The sequence below is a fragment of the Trichosurus vulpecula genome, chromosome 4 (genome assembly GCF_011100635.1).
Source record: "Trichosurus vulpecula isolate mTriVul1 chromosome 4, mTriVul1.pri, whole genome shotgun sequence".
NCBI classification, from domain to species: Eukaryota; Metazoa; Chordata; class Mammalia; order Diprotodontia; family Phalangeridae; genus Trichosurus; species Trichosurus vulpecula.
In genome coordinates, this window is record NC_050576.1 from 117,948,535 (window position 1) to 117,969,822 (window position 21,288).

Genomic DNA, 21,288 nt, shown 5'->3' on the forward strand with positions numbered 1-21,288 from the left:
AAGGAAGGAAGAAATTTTAAAATATATAGGAGAACAGAAGGAAATTCAGAAACAGGAATGAACAAGCAAAGCAGTTTTGTTACTATCATGTTAAATTTCATATGTGCTTTCAAAAAAATTAACAGAATCAATCAACATTTAGTAAACACTACTATGTGCCAGGCGCTGTGCTAAGAGCTGGATGGGGAAGGGAATGCGTATTTATATAGCACCTACTATGTGCCGGGCAGTATGCTAAGTGTTTTACAAATCTCTTCTAATTTGATCAGAAATTCAGTTTCATTAACAATATTTTTCCATATTTTATATTCAAATGTTCATGTTTGTCCATCACCAAGTTCATTAGAAAAAGAAATTTTTAACAGTAAAAAATGATTCATTATAAAAATTCAATACACACAATTTTCAAAGAACACTTGTTTCATAATGAGAAGTACACCTATACTCTAAGATATTTCCAGTGCCAAAGCCAAGCACTCAATTAAGATTCTAATCCTTCAAAAAGACCGAACTTTTTTTAAAGTTTCCACATTAATAGAGACAGCATGGTAGTGCACTGCAGAAAGCCCTGAGACTGGGTCATGAAGACCTAAATTCAAATTTGGCCTCAGACACTTACAAAGTTTATGACCATAGGCAAGTTACTTAATCTGTCTTCCTCAATATCCCTGTCTGTAAAGTGGGGATAATAATAGCACCTACCTCCCATGGCTGTAAGATAAAGTGAGGTAATATTTGTAAAGCACTTTGTAAACCTTAAAGTACTATGTAAATGCTAGCTATTAATAGTAATAAAACTTGTTTCCTCTAGTAATTCCTCATCCAGTTCTATGCATTCCTATAACCCAAACAGAAAATAAAAGTTGGCTGAAATAGACCATAGGCTCATTCTGTCCAGGCTTTGTTTGTGGGTGAAGAATACATTCTTCTTCAAGCTTGTACCTGTAAAGGAAAAATAGTCATCTTTTTTCAGTAACATCCATAGTTGCAAAAAGGCCAACTCTTCCACGTTATCTGTCACCCAGTTAATGTATAAAACGGTTGTTAGAGACCCACAGCACAGCAAATGTGCCCAATCTCCTTCAACCTCAGGATCTTCCTGTTGAGTATTTTTATGGGAGACCATCTAGAAATACTTTAAAAAGTGAGATGGGGCAAAGAAAAGAACAGTTGGAGGAGATGGACTCTAACTAGGTCTCTATCTCTAAGCTAGATCTTCTGAAGATACTTCCCTTTTGCTTCTGGCTCTATGCAGTCCCTGATGGACAAAGAACAAGGAAGACCTTCTCTTTTTCCTCCCTATTCTTTTACCTGGTAGTCATGAGTACAGACACTCCTTGGCTGTTTTCATCTTTCTCCTCTCCTCTCTTTACTCTTCCCTGGCAAGCAGTAGCAGACCTCAGAGTGGCTCTGGTGTCTGCAAATGGGAAACCCTCCCTGGGCCAGGTTCATGACTGTCATGGATTCATAACTGATCATGACTTCCCTTTTCAACACACTGAACAAGTGGTCACTCACTCTTCAAATGTCTTTAGTGAGGAGAAACCCACCAACTCCCAAGATCACCCATTCTACTTTTGGGTACCTCTAATTGTTAGGGGAAAGGAAGGGAAGGGAACAAACATTTCTTTGTTAATGCCTACTACATGCCAAGTGCTATGCTAAACACTTTACAAATATCACTCCATTTGATCCCGGATTTGTTCTCAGGGACAAGAAAAATAAGACTATATGTCATTACTTCAAATGTAGGAAGGAAGGATTTATTAAGCACCTACTATGTGCTATGTACTGTACTAAAAGCTTTAAAAGTATCTCATTTGATCTTAAAAATAACTCTAGGAGGTAGGTACTATTTGTCCCCATTTTACAATTAAGGAAATGAAGGTAAACAGAAGATAAGTGACTTGCCCATGGATATACAGTTAATGAGTTATCTGAGGTAGGATTTAAACACGGGTCTTCCTGAGTCCAGGACACTGCACCACCTTATAGCTGCCTCCATGAAAGCTATTATTAAGTTTTCTCATCTTCAGACTTAATATCCCCAATTCCTTCAACCTCTCCCCATATGGCACAATCTCACAGACCTTCACTATCCTGACTGCCTTCCTCTGGATGCTCCCAGTTTATCAATGACCTTCCTAAAATGGGGTACTGAAAAATGAACACAGTTCTGTAGATATGGTTTTGCCATGGCAGAACACAAGATTATCAGCTTGAACATTGATGGGAATTAAAGCATGCAGGGTCTAATACTGCCTCTAATGTTCACTATCAGTGTAACCTGGGACAATTCATTTAATTTGCAAGAAGACACTGTCAGTAGATCCTATAGTAAGTGGGGAAGCAAAGGTGTTAAAAAGATTGTGGAGTGGGGTCAGGGGAAGGTTATAGAGTGTATTGAATGCCAAAAAGAAGATTTTATATTTGATCCTGGATCCTGGAAGTGACGAGGAGCCACTGAAGTTTACTGAGAAGAAGGACAACATGGTCAGACCTGCACTTCAAAATGTCACTTTAACAGCTGAGTGGAGGAAAGACTGACCCAGGGAAGAGATGCTGCAGGGGGACCAACCAACAGGCTATTGTAACAGTCTAGGTGTGAAGCAATAAGGGTGTACACCAGAATGGCAACAGTGACAGAGAAGAGAAGGGGACGTATATAAGACAAAGGTGGGAACAACAGACTTGACCGCTGACTCTACATAGTGAGCGAGAAAGATTAAGCAGTAAATTAAGGCACATGGATTGCAAGCCTGGGAAATACCGTCAACCATAACAGGCGACTTAGGAAGGCAGCTTGTTCTTGTTTGTCCTTGGTTTTTGAAGAAGACCATGACATCAGGAAGGTGATGCCATGACATGCAAGTGAATTGGATTTAAGTGAGGCAGGTCTGTGCAAAGTCACCAGCCTCACTTTCTCCTTCAGAGCCATCTGGGTCCAGTGACCAGATATTGATCAGGATGACTGGAGATGGCCTCCCAGGAAGAAGGGAGGCTTTAAGGGAGGGCTAGTGAGTTCAATTTTGGACGTTCTGAGTTTAGGATGTCTCTGGGACATCCAGTTTGAGATGTCCAGTAAGTAGTTGGAGATTCGAGCCAGAATGTAATCAGACAGTTTAGGACTGGATAAGTAAATTTGAAAATCAGCAGCACAGAGATGAGTTAACCTCTCTCAGCATGTTTCCTCATTTGGAAAATGAAGAGGTCAGACTAGATGGGCTGTGAGGTCACTTCCAGCTCTAAATCTATGATCCTATGACATCAAACTATTAATAAACCATTCAACGAGCTCTGAATACACCTAGATGTATTACTGTATACATGACATTTCTCCTTCTTGCCCACAAGAACAGCAAGTCAAATGCTTTGCTAAACCTTACGCAAACCATACCTGTGGCATTCCCTCCATCTACCAGAAAGCTCATCAATCCAAGTTATTGTTAAAGATTCTAGTTTCATTATATGTCATTTTTGAGTAAGTCATTTCATATATGTCATGTATTTATATGTTTGTGCCTAGTTAGGAATTGCCTGGTAATACATACACTAGATAGTCCCTATCAAATCAGTCTCTTTCTCTCTCATAAAATTATGTTTGTTTAGTGGCATTCAGTCTCTCAGGCAGTCAATTAATCATTGCTAGGGAAAAAAAAAAAGATTGCTAGGTTAATCTCTAACAAATTATAATCTTAGCAGACCCATCCTCCACGCCTTCCAAATGGCTATCTCCCATGCCTACCATGCATTCCCATCTTATCCCCACTGAAGTGTGAGCAGAGACTATCTTTTGCTTTTCTTTATATTTCTACCACCCGGCACAGTGCCTGGCACAGAGCAGAACCTTAATAAATGTTTCTTGATTATCTATGCCATTTAGGATACCTAGCTTCCTTCAAGTTTCAGTTCAGGTGCTACTTTCTATCCGAAATCTTTCCTTTCCTAGTAATTTGTGTTCTCTCCCTCATAAAATCACGTAGTGTTTACTTATCTGTGTGCATGTAATATCCCCCAGTAGAATTAAAGCTCTTGGAAGGCAAGGGTTACTTCATTCCTCTCTAAGATTTCCTAGCACTATACCTTGCACCTAGTCAGTGATTAACAAATGCTTAGATTGAGGTCAATTGAACATAAAAAGATTCTGCCTAATAGTAGATGTTCTATGAATGTGGGATGCAAGGGTAGAGTACCTAATGTAGTATTAATTTTCCCCCGTATATTATGATAAAATCTGGTTATAATAGTTAAAGTGAAGTCAAGGGCAATTTTGATCAACAGAGCTAGATATGAAAACATTAGGTCCAGTAGAAGGTTACAATGCAAGAATAAATCAACAAAGGGGACATCACAAAAGGGCAACAGGCAGCCAGGAAAGTCTGTGAGGAAGAAGAAAGCAGGCCAGTTCAGCCTGCGCAGTATTGGTGATGGTAAAAACATGGGGCTGGATTCCTTGCTGATTATGTATGTACACTGAATAGAAGAGGCCCCACCCTCCTTCCCCTCCTCCTCACCCTACCAATCACCCCATACCCACTATGCTCTCATTCCCCACAGTAAGCCACACAGGGCCTTGTCTAGGCATGGCTAGGATGGATACAAGTGATATTAAAAAGAGTACTCTGTGAATTATTCATTCTGACTCTCAATACACTTGGAGCGTGACCTTTTTGTTAGCATCTCAGGTATGTTTGACTCTGCTCTTAACCTTATAGACTGGAGTCTCCATTCAAATCAGGTCATCTCACCTTTGATGTCTCTTGAGCAAATATCCAACTGTGCATTTTAATGACATTCCTTTTTAACAATCATGTTTAGAATAAGACATTATGTTTACTGTGCAGATTCCAGACATAGAACACCCAAAGCTGTGAGGCTCCCCACCCCTTCCCAGCCAACAAGAGTGACATTTTAATAACATCTTTCCTTGGAGGTCTTTAAAACTGGGAGAGAGCAAAATTGCATTTGATACTTTAGGTGCTAGAAGTACCTCTTCTAAGAAGTAATCAGAGAGATAAATGGTCTCAATTGTGTTTTGTTTTCTAAAGGAAAAACAAAAGACCCAAAGGAGTTGCATAGACCAGATTGCTTGTAGGTAGGGGCAGCTAGGTAACACAGTGGATAGAGCTCGAGACCTGAAGTCAAGAAGACTCATCTTCTTGAGCTCAAATCTGGCCTCAGATATTTAATAGCTGTGTGAACCTGGACAAGTCACTAAACCCCATTTGCCTCAGTTTCCTTATCTGTCAAAATGAGTTGGAGAAGGAAATGGCAAAACACTCTTTGCCAAGAAAACCCCAAATGGTTCACAAACACGATTGAACAACAACAACAAAGAAGTTGTATTTCTAAGAACCCCCAAGGAAACAAAAATTCCCATTCTCTATTTTACAACCTGCCACAAATGAAATGACCATTTCACTCTTTGTTATTGTGCCCTTCCCTCAATTTGTAGGACAATATCGAAATATCAAAAAGCAGCTGTGATAAACCTGGACATAGGAGTTTTATTCTCAATATTATTTTTTAAGTCAAGTACAAAAACAGAAAAACAAAAGCCCCAAACCACCCAACTATTTCAAAATTGGAAACCATCGGCTTGGAGAGAGGGCCTCTCTTTTCCAACTCTCAGAAAAGCTTTTCTCCCCCGATGAAACAAATGGGGACCAAAATGCAGAGCAAACTCTAGGTGGTGTCCTTGTGTCTCCCTCCACAAACCTCCCTGATAAAATCATGCCAACAGCTAAGAATAACAGGATCCTCATAAGCAGACTGCTTAGACATTCAGAGCCTAGACACCAATGACTGGTTCTTTCTCATCACCCTTACCTCTCGGAGCTCCAGCCTCTGAGCCACGGCCTCCAGACACTCTTGCCCTGTGCTCTCCACTGACAGAGTACATTCTATCACATTGCTGTCCAACAGGCGGATCCGGGTGACAAAGCAATTCTTGCTTAAGACATTGTAGCGCCGTGTCCGGCGAAGCTTTAGCCCAAATGGCATGGCTATGTGGCCGAAGACAGCTGCCTCCCTTAGCTCAGAGTCACCTCAGCAACTGCGTGGTTTGGGTACTTCTCTAGCTGGTCTGATCCTCCACGTGTGGGAAGAGGTGTCCATACCCAACACAGCACTCCCGTGGCACGGCTGCAAACTGAAGACAAAAAGTATGGTTAGGCCAAGGTAAAAGGCAAGCAAGTCCAAGGAGAAACAAAATAAAGACTCAAAACCCCAATTAAGTCCTCATAAGCGCCTTAGTCCTATACTCTGGGTGCTAGTGGTAGGTATGGGCAAGGAAAGAAGAAAACAAAAGTGAGAGGCTAGAAAAAGAATATGGTAGAAACAAGAGATACATATGATGGAGGCATGGTATGGTGCCAAGCATTGAATCAGGTGCCCTTATCAATTATTACACATTTTTTGTGTGGTTCAGTTATTTCAGTCATGTCCAACTCTTCATAACCCCATTTTGGGTTTTCTTGGCAAAGATACTAGAGTGGTCTGCCATTTTCTTCTCCAGTTCTTTTTACAGATGAGGAAACTGAGGCAAACAGGGTTAAGTGACTTGCCCAGGATCACACAGCTAGTAAGTGTCTGAGGCCAGATTTGAACTCAGGAAGATAAGTCTTCCTGACTCCAGGCTGGGCACTCTATCCAATGCTTTTACACCTTTACCATTAGTTACTTTTCAATGTTTTTGTTATCATTCCAGACCTATAACATCAATAATGGAGGAGCATTTCTGATACACACCATCCCTTCATGAATGTATGCATCAGCAACTTCTTCATAATAGTTTCGAGGGAATTATGAAGGCCAGCGACTTACCCATAACCACACAATCGATGCGTCAGAACCTGAACTCGGATCTACTTGAATGCTACTCCAGAGCCAGCCCTCTATCCACGATGCCTCTCTCCTGCCTACTACTACTTCCAAAATTCACATGCCTTTATTAGAAGTACAGTAGTAATAGTAGTTGTAGTAGTACTAATAATGGTAGCAGTAGGAGGAGAAGGAGGAGGAGGAATAGCAGCTAACATTTGCATAAGCGCTTTACAATTATTCTCTCATGGGATCCTCACAACATCCCTAGGGGATTATGCTATTATTATCTTTATTTTACAGATAATAATAGCTAATGTTTATATAGCGCTTACTATGTGGTGCAATGCAAAGCATTTTCCAAATACTAACTCATTTGATCATTACAACAACTCTGGGAGGTATTATTATCTCCACTTACAGATAAGGATACTGAGACAAACAGAAGTAAAAAGACCTGCCCAAGGTCACGCAGTAAAGTATCTGAGGCCAGATGTGAAGTCCAACTCCTGGCCTAGCACTCTATCCATTGTACCACCTAGCATCTCTAATAAGTTCTGGGTAAATGCTTTTGCATTTGCCTTCATAATTTAAAGGGGCAGGCAATAAGTTTTTTCATAGGATGAAGTAACAGAAGCAGAAGAGAGCTGCAGTGATATAAAAATTTAGAGACAAAATTGGAAATAGATACTCCCCTCCCTCTTTTCCCATTCTATCATGTTTGAAGAGCCAAGCTTTGTCCAATCTACCATAATATGCTACTAGTCTTTGTATCTACTTTTATATACACACACATGCACACACATACACACACACATACATATCTACAAAAACACACACACATATTCTCAAATGGATCTGTGATCTCATTAATCTGGGAATTCCCGCAAACCATGCATATCGCAACTTATCTATTCGTCTCTCTCCTGTGTAACTATTTTCCATCTCTTACCAAAAGTTTGTCAAAGGGCATGAACTCAACATGCTAAAGACCTTCCTCACCTTCTCTGAATTTTGAGGGCTCCAGTGGAACACTCAGGTTATCTACCTTTCCTCCCTCACTCAAGCTACTCACAACTTTATTTGTATGAATGTGTATGTTTTCACACATATATGTATATATATACACACATGCATATGTATGTATGTATCTCAAAACATGTGTTTTTCCACTCTGATCCATATTTCACACACCTATGAAAATAAACTTCGTAATACAGAAATCAGTCCTGTCCATTATTCATGGAACTTTATCGGCACCACCTTGCCTCTAGGAAAAAAAAAATACAAACTCCATACTGTGGCGTTTAAGGCCCTCTATGATCTGTCCCCAAAATACCTTTCTATACTTCACATTCCTCCCCTTTACACATGTAACATTCAAACCAATATGGCCAACCAGCTCGTCTATCTATCTGTGCACTCTAATAGAGTGTTTGGTGTACCTGGAACACATTCCCTTCTCATCTCTGTTTATCATATCTTTCTCTTCCTGTAAGAACCAGTTCAGATGCCACTTCCTTCATGAAGCCAAGCCTCCCCGCCCCCAGCTTTTCAAAAGTTATTTTTTTCCTCAACTTTTATTGGTTTTGTTTGTAAATTTCCTTCTTTTGCAAACACATCTCTCTCTCTTATCTCTCCTACCCCCTATTCAGAGAGTCATCCTGTAACAAAGATCAGTAAGATGGGGGGGGGGGTAGTTTAACAAAATTAACTAGTAACATCAATCTTATTTGTGTGCATGCCTCATCTTCTCTCCACCCTTCTCCTGAGCTTTAATTCTGTGAGGGCAGATCTTTGCAATCCCCTAGACCTATGGACATAGTAGGTACTTAATAAATGTTTATTGAATAATTAACTTGAATTGGTCAATGGAACGGAGGGAGGGGAGGGGGACATATTTAAGTATACTGACCTGGCCTTTTCTCCTTTCCAAAAAAAAAAATGGGGAAACAAGACAAATTCTTCAATTCATTTAAAACTATTACTTTTTTTTCCCTATCCAGCAAATGCTTTAAACAACTGATTACTGAAAACTATTGTCATAGTCTCTCTCTTTCTACATATTTAACCTCAACACTTTATTGCCATATTTAATTTAGTAACAAGTTTTACTGATAGCCTACTTGTGAGTAAAATGTCAAGATGAATCCCAGTTCTGTCACTTATCAGCAGTGTGACCTTACAGAACCACTTTGCCTCTTTAGGGCTCAGTTTCCTCATGTGTAAAATGGGAGGGGGAGTAGATTAGATAGCTTCTACAATCCCTTCCAGTACTGTCTAGGATCCTATGCCTATTCAAATTTGGATGTTAGGATCCTACAGTTCTGACCAAGTTGTCATAGCAACTATAAGAAGCAACAACAACAAAGAAAGACCAGTACCATCCAGCACTGAGCCAATAACTCTATAACTGCATGGCTCAGTAAACTCACTGGAAAAATGCAATGTTCCAACAGCTCTTCTATTCAGCCCTCCGTACTGCACGAGGCTCACTGTCCTCTCACTCTCAGCCTTTCCTAATTGCCCCTAAATGATAGCGATGACCTAAGTCATTATGGAGCCACCCTGTTTTCCAGATCCCTCATCCCACTATGGAGAATTTTCCTCCCTTGCCTCATGCCCCAGGGATACACAGATATGAATAGCAAACCCTTATAGGCATTTTTGAATGAATAAATACAAGCTTTTCAATAACGTTGATGGTCTCTCCATGCCAGGACCGCAGGCCTCGATAGAGGTTGTCAGGGTACTATCATACAACATTGCAAAACACTACCCTGGATGGCCGTACCATTCTCTCATGCTAGCCCCACAGCACATTCCTTCGTATGACAGGTTATTTTTTCTTGATGGTTTAAAATGTGGATGCTGGAGCACATGACTTGATTAAGTAACAGCTTGAAAGGCATTACCATTTCTTAAGCACTTTATGTTGGCAGATCTTTATGTTTACCTACAAGGTAAACTTGCATTGCTTATCCTTAGATTACAGATTGAAGATCTGTGGAAGGAATCCAGGATGGAGACACCCACCCAAAGTTCCACAATCAGCAGCTGAGCCTAAAGTCAAACTCAGTCTGAGGGCTTTATTCTGAGGCACCTAGGTGGCAAAGTGGATAAAACACTGGCTTTGGAGTCAGGAAGCCCCAAATTCAAATGTGTTCTCTGCCACTTACTAGCTGTGTGATCTTGGACAAGTCACTTCACCTCTGTTCTGCCTCAGTTTCCTCATCTGTAAGAAGGGCAGCTACGCGGTGCAACGGATAGAGTGTTGGGCCTGGAGTCAGGAAGATTCATCTTCCTGAGTTCAAATCCGGCCTCGGACACTTTCTAGCTGTGTGATCACAGGCAAGTTACTTAACCCTGTTTGCCTCAGTTTCCTCATTTGTAAAAGGAGCTGGAGAAGGAAATGGCAAATCATCCAGTATCTTTGCCAAGAAAACCCCAAATGGGGTCATAAAGAGTCAGACACATCTGAACAATAACAAAAACCTACCCATGCCGTTGTGAGGATCCAATAAGACAATAATTGTGAAGTACTTAGCACAGGGCTTGCCACAATAGTAGGCACTATAGAAATGATACCTATTCTTTCTTATCCATGAAACCAAACGCTTCTTGAGAGAAGAAACAGTCTTTTGCCCTATGCTGTACCTCTAAAACTTAGCACAATACATACTAAGCAGAAGGCACTTAACTGTTTATTGACTGACTAGCATGAGTTAACTCAATTGGTTAAGGCAGAAGATCTCAAACTTTTTGACCCCAGGACTTCTTTATACTCTTAAAAAATTAGTGAGGATCCCAAAGAGCTTTTGTTTATGTGATCTACATCAATTGAAATTTACCATATTAAGAATTAAAATGTCTTACTATCATTGTGAAAATAATTTTGATCAGAGTATCCTGAGTGTCAGTACCTCCCCTTTTCATGGTACCCCAGACCATGCTTTGAGAACTGCTGAGTTATGTGATGGTGTTTAGGAGGAGGGCCCGGTGCCCCCCACTCAATTTCAATACTGGCTTCCAGCAGAAAAAAAATTCCCTCTGTGAAACATAAGCTTTACCCCTAACCCTAGCAAAATATCACACATATGGATATGTCCCACCAAGCTCTCTAGCTCTCTGTCTCTGTCTCTCTCTCTCTCTCTCACACACACACACACACACACACACACACTATTTTGAATGGCTTACATACCTAACCTCCCAATCCCACTTTAAAAAAAAATCCATCTAAAGGGTAAATACCATTGATATATTGACGATGGGTGAGGAATATCATCTTTAAAATCCCCAATGGCACATAGTTCTCACAACATCTCTCTTAGAAATACTCAGCCATCTGGTTTTAATTTTAGATATATGATCTATGTAGAGAATCAACATGTGACAGGGGCGAATGTGTATTTTTAAACTTCTCTGAATAAGGCTGCTGAACCTGCACAAATGCACAGTTCAATTGCTAACTTTTTCAAACCAAGAAAATGCAAAGTCCAAGGCATTTTCAACAGACACGTGCTCCTTGGAGTTATATCTACAGGATGCTAGAAGAGATCTGAAAGAGGCCACTCAGATGACCCCTAGGCTACAGGTATGATGACAACTAAATCAGAAGGCAAATAACCTGTCTGAACCTTAGTTTCTTTACCTAGAAATGAAGGAGTAGGACTAAGAGATCCCTAAAAGGCTTTCCAGTTCTAAATTGGTATAATTTTATGAAATACCCATCCTTATTTTTAAGCTTTCCCATGAAGACTCCATAGCCTCCATTATTTTACCCAATTTCATTATGAACTACACTCACAACACATAATGTCCATCCCGAAATCTAGCCGGATATATGTGTGTGTGTATGTACACACACACACACACATATACATATATGTTCAGATATATTTTAATTCTATCCTCAGAAAAAAACATATCAGTTGGTATAACTTTTCATCTACCTGAAGAATAAGTTATAAATATACCTTTAAAGGAAAAGAAAATGACCATAATACCAACTTAAAGGGCGCTGTCATCTTCTTTGAAGAAGCTTTAAAAAAAAAAAAAAGTTGTACTAAAGCAGTGAAAGCACCAGGGGAAAATACAAGACAGATCAGGTGTAAAAGTGCACCAAGTTTTCATCGAACCACACCCATAAGCATCTCTTATCACCAAAGCACAGACACTTGCTTTTATAGTTAAAAGGCATACTAACAGGATGAGTTATAGGATTAGGAGCTAATCCTGGACAGGTAGGAGGTTATATACCTTTTAAAAACCTCACTGAATATATGTTTTGATTTGTTTTGGAATTAGATTTTATTCATGTCAGGAGCTCTCAGTAGAGAACACCCTCTACCAATGCAGACCAGTACTTTCTCTTTAACTTAGAGTCTTAGACAGTGACTTGTTCAGAGTCACAGAATCAGCATGGATCAGAGGTCGGTCCTGAAATCATGTATTCTTGAATCCATAGCCAACTATCTACTATACCAATTTACTTTCAGGTGCACTTTTTTCAGGGGAAAAATGGCCCAAAATTGCCTTTTCCATCTTAGGACCCTTCTTATGACTGTAAGAGAAGTCAGGGATTTTCAGTGGGTCTCCAATGAGTTTTCAAAACTGACACTAAGCATTAGAGACTAGGCCAGTCCCAATTCTTCAATATAGATAGCTAAAAGCTTAATGGAAGAAAGCAGAGACTCCATTACATTCAACAAATAGTTATTAGTTATATACATGGCATTATGCTAAGCTAGGGATTTTACACACACACACACACACACACACACACACACACACACTCTCTCTCTCTCTCTCTCTCTCTCTCTCTCTCTCTCTCTCGTCCCCCCCCCCCAATACCTACCATCAAGAAAGTGGCATTCCACTGAGTGGTTTTAAACCAAGAACCTCATCGGTACGTCTGGGTAGATAGACACATAAAGGGTGACTTGAGGTTTGATATCGAAGATGTTAGGAAGGCAGAATCAGCAGAACTTGGCAACTAATCAGATATAAGGAGCAAAGGAGTAAAAAGAATTAAGACGTATGGGGTGAAGAAGAAAGAAGAATCAAAGAGAAAGCTAGCTTACAGATGTTGTAAACATGCAGGGCTGGAAGGATGGGATGACCTCAACAGAAATAGGTAAGTTGGGAAGAAGAGAAGGTTTGCGGGTTTTTTATTTGTTTCCTTTGGTTTGTCTAGGTAGAGGAATAGAAAAAGACAAAAACTGAGGAATATTCTAATTATATTCAATTTTAAAAGTTAACAGGACTTCTGAGGTGGAGATGTTCAGTAGACATTTAGAGATTGGAATCCAAGAAACAGATTAGGGCTCAGTGAATATTTTTATTTACACACACACACACACACACACACACACACTCTCTCTCTCTCTCTCTCTCTCTCTCTTTCTCTCTCTTTCTCTCTCTCTCTCACTCTCTCTCTCTCTCACACACACACATTTAGGGGTTATCTGAATAGATATGATCACTGAACCAATGGCAAAGGCAGATGAAATTCCAAAAAGTATAATGTAGCAATAGATGAGACCTCAAAGGACATCCACACTTGAGATGGCTGATGTTCCAGAGCAAAGGAAACTGAGAAGGAATAGTCAGACAGATAGGAAGAAAACCAGAAATAATCACTGTCCCAGAAGCTCAGAAGACTAGAAATTGATAAAGGGTATCAAAACCAGAGAGGGCAAGGAAGGTGTGGACCATCAAGAAAACCACAGAACTGAGGAGTCAGGAGATCATTAGTAATGCTTAGGAGAGTAATTTCAGTATGGCAGTGGCATCAGAAGTCAGATTTATGGGATTGAGACATAGTGGCTAATAGGAAATTGGAACCAGACATGTTTGTAGACCAAACTGAAGGATCCAGCAATTAGGGATGTCATATATTCCTGCTACAATTATTCATGTTTTCATCACAGAATCTCTGAGTTGGATGGGAACTTGACAAGAGAGAGAAAGAAAGAGAATAATGAATAGGACCAGGTAGATCCTAAAGAGAGTGTTTCTGTTCATCATAAGTGACTTCCCAAGTCAGTAGAACACAGTGGTGCCTCATAAAATAGCAACCTTCATTAATTCCTGCGCTCATTTATTTTTCCCAAATGTGTCTATGAGAAATTAGGCTGATAGAGGAAAGTAAGGATTTTTATAACAAAATAAAAGACATCTTTTGCTAATTTTAACAGGTCTTCCAATGTCATGGGAAAGAAAGGAAACTATCCTCTCTTGAAAACAGGAAAATAATATCAGCCAAGTACTCAACAATCCACTAAACTGAATTACCTCAGCCTTATCATGGATGTGCTACTAGGTAACAAGACAAAATAACAATAACATTAACAAAAGACACCCAAATGCAGCCCATTTGTTTTCCCAGGGAAATGCACTTGGATGTGAAATACAAATGGGAAACGGCTACATTTCGGTTTCTTGTTTTGATTTGTTTTTTTCATTTTCCCTTGGCCAGTGGGGGTATAAAGTTTGTTGCTGTTGCTGTTTCCATTAAGTTAGGCCCAAAGTATCCCACAGCAGCTAATTGCTGTTCAGCAGAATCCTCTATTTACCAACAGTCTCCGGAATTTTTCCAGTATGTTCTATTACTACAGACATTGAACACACCTCACAGAACTATTCAGCCCTTCTCTGTATAGGAGAAGAGAAAACCGATGCAACTTGTTCGTCCTGTGTGTAAACCTATAAACACTCCGTGGGTCTGGAAAAAGTTTGATGCTTTTGATGGGAGGGAAAGAAAAGAAAGGTGTGTGTTGGGGGCAGGGGAAAGGAAGCAGAGACTGAAGAGAGGCAGGGAGGAGTGGTTGCTTTTTCTTTGGCATTTCTATCTGTATTCTTCTAAAAATGAACCAAAAGGAAGTTAATTTGCCTCAAATTTAGTTTACAGTATATAATTTTCTTCCCTACATTTGACTTAGCTGTGCCCTGCCTACTGAGTTGTGATGATACATAAAATTATTTTATGGGAAAGCCACATCCGAGGACATTGGGTGGGTTTTGGATTAACTGTACTACATTTGAAGAGGAAATGAAGGTGAAAACAAAGTATTGTTCCCATGAAAGGCTTAAAATACCAACACAGCTTTGACTGCTGAAGAAAAGGATGCGTGTATGAAAGCATACACACACATGTGTGTTTATATTATATGTGTGTATGTAGAGAAAATGTATGTGTGTACATATATACATAAAAGTCCATGTGTGTGTAGTATATGGATATAGATATATAGATATACATACACATACATACAGTCACAGCAGTCACATTTTTGTCCTTAACCCTTTTTCCTTTTCTCCCATCTGATACTCATAATTCCATGATGAAAAGAGGAGGGCAATAAGAAATACGTTTTCCCTCTATCATAAGTGAGGTAGCTAGACGGTATAGTAGATAGCATACTGGATTCAGAGGCAGAAGGACCTGAGTTGAAATCCTGCCTCAGACATTTTTACTAGCCATGAGATCCTGAGAAGTCATTTAACTTCTCTCAGCCTCAGTTTCCCCATCTACCAAATGGGGAGAATAATAGCACCTACCTTCTAGAATTGTTGGGGGGTAAAATCAGATAATATTTATAAATTGTAAAGTAGCTTTATCAAGGGTTTTTAACCATAATACTTTCAACTTCCTCATCATTTTTGTTTACTAAAAAATATTAAGGGGCAGCTGGGTGGCGCAGCAAGTAGAGCACCAGCCCTGGAGTCAGGAGGACCTGAGTTCAAATCCAGCCTCAGACACTTGACACACTTACTAGCTGTGTGACCTCGGGCAAGTCACTTAACCCCAATTGCCCTGCCTTCCCCCCTGTAAAAAATTAAAATTAAAAAATAATATTAAGCTAGAAAAATTCCTTCCAGAGTATCTAAATATCTCACTAGGTGGTGCAGTGGATGGAGTACTGGACCTGGAGTCAGGAAGATCTGAGCTCCAATCCAGCCTCAGACACTTACTAGGAATGTGACCCTGGGCAAGTCACTTTCACCTCCATTTGCCTCAGTTTCCTCCTACCTCCCAGGGTTGTTATGAGGATCAAATGAGATAATTTTTGTAAAGTTCTTAGCATAGCGCCTCCCACGTAGCACATATAATATACGTAAAATGTTAGCTATTATTATTACTTATCCATATGCCTACCATCTCTCAATCTCATTTATTCAGAACACTGCCAAGAATCAGGAAGGCAGAAAAACAAAACAAAGTAAAAATAAAAATAAAAAAAACCTTTGAACAGCCAAAACAGATGACACAAAGTATGAGTACTAAAAGTGGATGACATACTTTTCCCACAAGAACTTTTCATTCTAAGCCTATTAATTCTTACTTTACAGTATGTAGCCAATCAGAAAATAAAACAAGCTAGAAAATGAGAGGACAGTTATCATAGGCAGGCTACCAATCAGTGAAAAATGTTGACTTCCAGCAAGAGAAGAGGAAAAAAAGCGATATGCAAATACAAAAATAGAAGTTTGAAACCTTTTAGTACGGGGGCAAAGAGTTCCACATTTCAGCAGGCTCTGAGGGTCTATTGGTGTCCATAATGATTATCCTGAGTCATCAGGCAAAGGTTAAATGATGTTCAGAATATTTTGTTTAAGGATACAGGAAGTATTTGGATTCTTAAAGAAGCAAAACCTCAGCTACTTGGAACTGGCTATCCTGACTTCTCTCAGACTTCCAGAAAACTAAGACTTTCTTGTACCAAGAGTTACATAGTAAAAGTATAAATATATTTGTCCTTAATTAACCCTTTTACCTGAGTTTGAGATACTACAGGACTAGTACATTGAGATGAATGTGTGCAAATGATCATTCTAAACTCCCCAAATCTTGTCCCACTTGACAGGTGACAAAAAAGAGAAAATTCCTGCAAATTATAAGCAGCCAGTTGGGGAAGAAAGAAGACCCAGGCTCTTCTTACTCCTCTTCTCCTACCCCAAACCAATCAATCAGCAAGCATTTATTAGGTACCTACTATATGGCCTGACACCAAAGATACAAATATAAAATGAGATACTCCCCACTGTCAAGGCACTAACATTCTACTGAGGGGTGAAGCTGGGGTGGGGGTGTGTGGTTGAGTTGGGGGAGGAAGGGAGGCCAGGGTTCAAGGAAATACACGATGTATAGGAAGGCAGTTTGATATCCACTGAGATATTCTGACCTTTTCATTTTTAAAGTTCTCTTTTAAGAAGAATTCAGGAAAAGTTATCTTTGGTAGAAAAACATGGTTTAAGATACAATGTGAGTTTCCTAGAATGTTAGATGCTGAAATTCACAGACTACAAAAGTGCCCAGGTAAAAGCATGAACTCCTCCCTTTCCAGCTTGCACAACAGATCCTATCTGAAAAATATTTGAAACTCTTTTCCTTCTCAAATAAGCCTAACTCTGTCTATTCATGCCAGGAATGCTTTGCCCTGGGAGACTCCACCTTCCTTTGGGAGATGGAAGATTCTGCAACTGGGTACACCCACTCTTTATATAGTCACTGCCTCCTCCCACAATGATGCTATCAGTGTTGAGATAGTAAGATGGGGTTTAAGCATGTTCAAAAGGATAACACATTTAAAGCTTGACCAAAATCCTTTTTTAATAGAGAAGTTAACTGAGGCCCAAAGTCTTGCCGAAAAAGGAAGGAAATAGCATGGTTTGGGTTTCAACCAGGGTCCCCCAATTCTAAATCCACTCTTTCTTCCACTACACAATGCTACTGAGAAATTCCCTGGGAAAAGTCACAGGATACAAAGAAAATAGTATCAAGGCTCTTTGAATTACCTAGGTGGAATTAGAGTCACAAAATTTTTAGGCACCCTAAACTACACTGATTGTTATTTTTGTCTCCTGGCCCTGTTCCTGACTTTTTCTGACTTCAAAACCATTCCCCTTCAAAACCAGGATGCTAGCTCATCCTGGAACTTCCCTCAGTACCATAAGTCTCTTTTCCCTGGAATAGCCTACCACCTGCCGTGACCCACTCACCCTGGTACATTCCTCCCCAAGACTACACCACCCCTTCTCTCCTTGGTGAACTCCTCTGGGAGCCTCCATTTTGTAAAGGGGCACAGGCGCATCTGCCCTCATTCTCCTTCAGGCTTTCCTTGTTCCTAACTTTCTCAGGACTTCAAAACCATGCCCCTAACAGGAAATCTTCATTCTCCTCCCTGCCCCCCCCCCAGCCCTCCCTTTTCAGATCCCTTTTTATCAGTGTCTTCCCTCCCCTAATAAAACGGAGAGGAGAGGAGCAATCTTTTTTGGTTTTTCTTGTATTTGTATCTCTAGCACTTAGCACAGCACCTGACACACAGTAAACAATTAATAGATGTTTCTTATCTTCCTTGCTTCCTTTTGAATGCAACTATTCATAAAAGGAATTCAAAAAGACAACATGCAATGTAGTCAAATAGAGGAAGGGCCAGCCTTAAAGTCAGGGACACCTCAGTTTAAGACCTCCTTCTGACACACACTGGATGTATGATCTCTAAAGCAGGTCACAATTTCTCAGTAACCCAAGAAACTCAGACTTTAGCATATTCCAAATGAGTTGTCATTCTGTCCACATCACCCCTCTCATTTAATCCACTCCAGTGGCTTCCTACTACCTTCAGGATGAAATGGAAAATCCTCCACTTGGCTTTTAAACCCTTCAAAACCTAGCCTCTTCCTACCTTTCCATTCTTCTTACACTTCCTCCCTCATCTTGTCCTCTGCAATCAAGAAACACTGGCCTCTTTGACATTCCTCACACAAGACACTCCACCTACTGACTGGAGGCATTTTCACTGGCTAGCTCCATGCCTAGAATTTTCTCCCTGCTCTTCTCCCCTTCCTTCAAGTCTCCACTGAAGCCTCATTCTCTTACAAGAAGCTTTTCCCCAGCTCTCCTTAATTGTAGTATCTACCCTCTGAAATCATGTCCCTAAAATATATATGTGTATGTCTATATACGCACACCATAATATGTCTATGTATGGTGTGTGTATACATATCTTGCTTGTACATAGTTACTTGCATGTGGTCTCCTCCATAGACTGTGAGCTCCTTAAGAGCAGGAACTGGCTTTTTGTATTGTTTTGGTTTGGGTTTGTTTTGTTGTTTTGTTTTGTTTTGCCTTCCTTTGTCTTCCCAGCCTTTAGTGTCTGACAGGTAGCAGGTTCTTAGTAAGTGCATGTTAACAACTTGCCCACATCAGGAGTTCCCAATAGCAATGAAATCATAGGTAATGACTTCCCCCACACACACACACATACAATGCATAACAATCATCACTAATAATCCAGCTATGAGCCTATATTCAGTCTCTGCTTCCTTTCTTCACACATAGTGGGTATTTTGAAACACCACAGGGAACAAAAGAAGGCATTTCTACCTGAGACAAGAAGATGAATTTCACTCCCAGTCGTACTGCCCCCAACACACACACACACACACACACACAGCCTGAGAGACAGGGAAAGGGAACAAGCAGCATTTATTAAGTATCTGCTATAAGTGCTTTACAAATATTGTCTCCTTTGAGATAGGTGCTATTTTTACATTTTATGCCCTTTTCACAGTTGAGGCTAATTGACTTGACTAAAGTCAAGCAGCCAGTAAGTATCTGAGGTCAAATTTGACCTCAGATCCTCTTGACTTCAAACCCAACAGTCTATCTAGTATTCCACTTAGCTGCCTCATGCTTTCCACGAAGAATGGAAAAAGTGCTAGATTTGGCATCAGAGGTCCTTGGGTTCAAATTCTAGTTATGTCACTTATGACCTGTATGTCCTTGGACAAGTTGCTTCGCCCCTGTGGACCTCAGTTTTTTCATCTGTAAAGTAAGCATGTTTGACTATACGACCTCTATTGCCCCTGATACCTCTAAATCCATGATCATCAATGACTCCTTCTCAATAAGCTCAGCAGCAATACTGAGAGTACAGCAGCAGCTCCTTTTCCTGCCTAGGTAGGTAATCATTGAATGAGCATTTATTAAGCACTGTGCTAAAAGCTAGGATTACCAAGAAAAGCAAAAACAGCCCCTGCCCTCAAGAAGCTCCCATTCTAAAGGTTGCCTTGTTTGATACAGTAAGTGGCTCTAAGAAAAGTGGGAAAGACCCAGCCTAGATGATATCCAAGGTCCTCTCTCCCTTTCCTATATACAAACCATAAAAAGACAAACACAAAAGCACCTGGCGAGTCCAAATCTGCCTCCAGGCACAAGACAAGATCGCCAAGGCAAAAGACTTAACAGACCACATACCACAGACCACACCTGCTTCCAGGTAAATCAACAAAGAGCACCTTTAATTTTCTTTCTATTTCACAAAGTAGGAGAAGGTGGAGTTGGGTGATCTGTTCAAAGTGAAGAAATACAGGATACAAGGGAGAAGGACCCAGAGACTGCTGGATTTGGTGATCTTCACAAAGACTTTCCATTTATTCCTCCATAGATGGGAGTTTCTAGCAGTAAAGACTCCAGAGAACAAAGCCTACTCTCCTCTGCCTTCTTTTTCTGCAGATTTGGAGCCTCAGTTGGACAAGAGCACATCCTGACTTGGCATACTAACATCTCAAGGACCACCTGGAGACTGAATGCAAACAAGCAATGGTCTTGGAACAAACTCTAAAAACCCAAACTAAGTAAAGGTCAAAGGATCTCAGGTGCAGAGCAGGAAGGGAACACAGTCACTATCTAGCACAACCCCCTCATTTAGTAAACCAAGGTCTAGGGAGTTAAGTGAGGTCAAAGCACCCTGAGGGAGAGAAAGGGGTGGCATGTGCCAGTCAAAGCACCACCATCATCTTTTTTGTGCATACTTGTTTGCATGCAGCACCCCAATTAGCCTGTGAGCTTCCTTGAGAGTAGCGATGGTCTCTTACCTTTCTTTGTATACTCAGCACTCATACTCTGCCTGGCACACAGATGTTTAATAAATGCTTGTTGACCTGACCACTGCCTCCCTTTAGGCCTTGGTCAAAAGAGTCCGTCACTGAATGCAAGAGCCTTGAAAGCAGTCATGCCCCCAGACCATTAGTTCTGTTTGTAGCCCAAGCCCTGCAACCATCATTTGGAGAAAGCAGTTCCTACAGAGAAGGAGCCAGAAATACCAACCAATTGTCAAATACCTGCCATCTATGGGGCAAGAAAGAAAGGCTAGCAAAAAAAGAAAGGCAACCTAAAAAAATACAAAAAGTGGCACATGCCAAAAAAAGTCAAACTACTGTGACCACTATGCCCCATCAGAACCCGATAAAGTTAGGTGATTACCTAGAGCCCATAAGGCCTGGCAGTGGCAGCACTACCACCACCACCCCACCACCATCAGCCCTACATCAAGCCCAGAGCCCCATGGTCATCATCCTGAATAGCTCAGCAACTGATTGTGCAGCCCCACCACCTTAGTGACCCAGCTACTTTAGACCCAGAAAAGAAAATTCTTGCCACCAAATTCCTTGGCA

General features: G+C 40.5%; 1 protein-coding gene across 1 annotated transcript in view; it reads right to left on the reverse strand.

Moving 5' to 3' along the window:
* The window catches only part of PTPN14 (protein tyrosine phosphatase non-receptor type 14), a 138,017-nt gene extending 132,014 nt beyond the window's left edge, over window positions 1–6,003 (reverse strand). Inside the window, exon 1 of the mRNA XM_036753293.1 lies at window positions 5,830–6,003. Coding sequence (XP_036609188.1) covers window positions 5,830–6,003 — 174 coding nt within the window. The remainder of the gene's footprint in view (window positions 1–5,829) is intronic.
* Window positions 6,004–21,288: the final 15,285 nt, after the last annotated feature.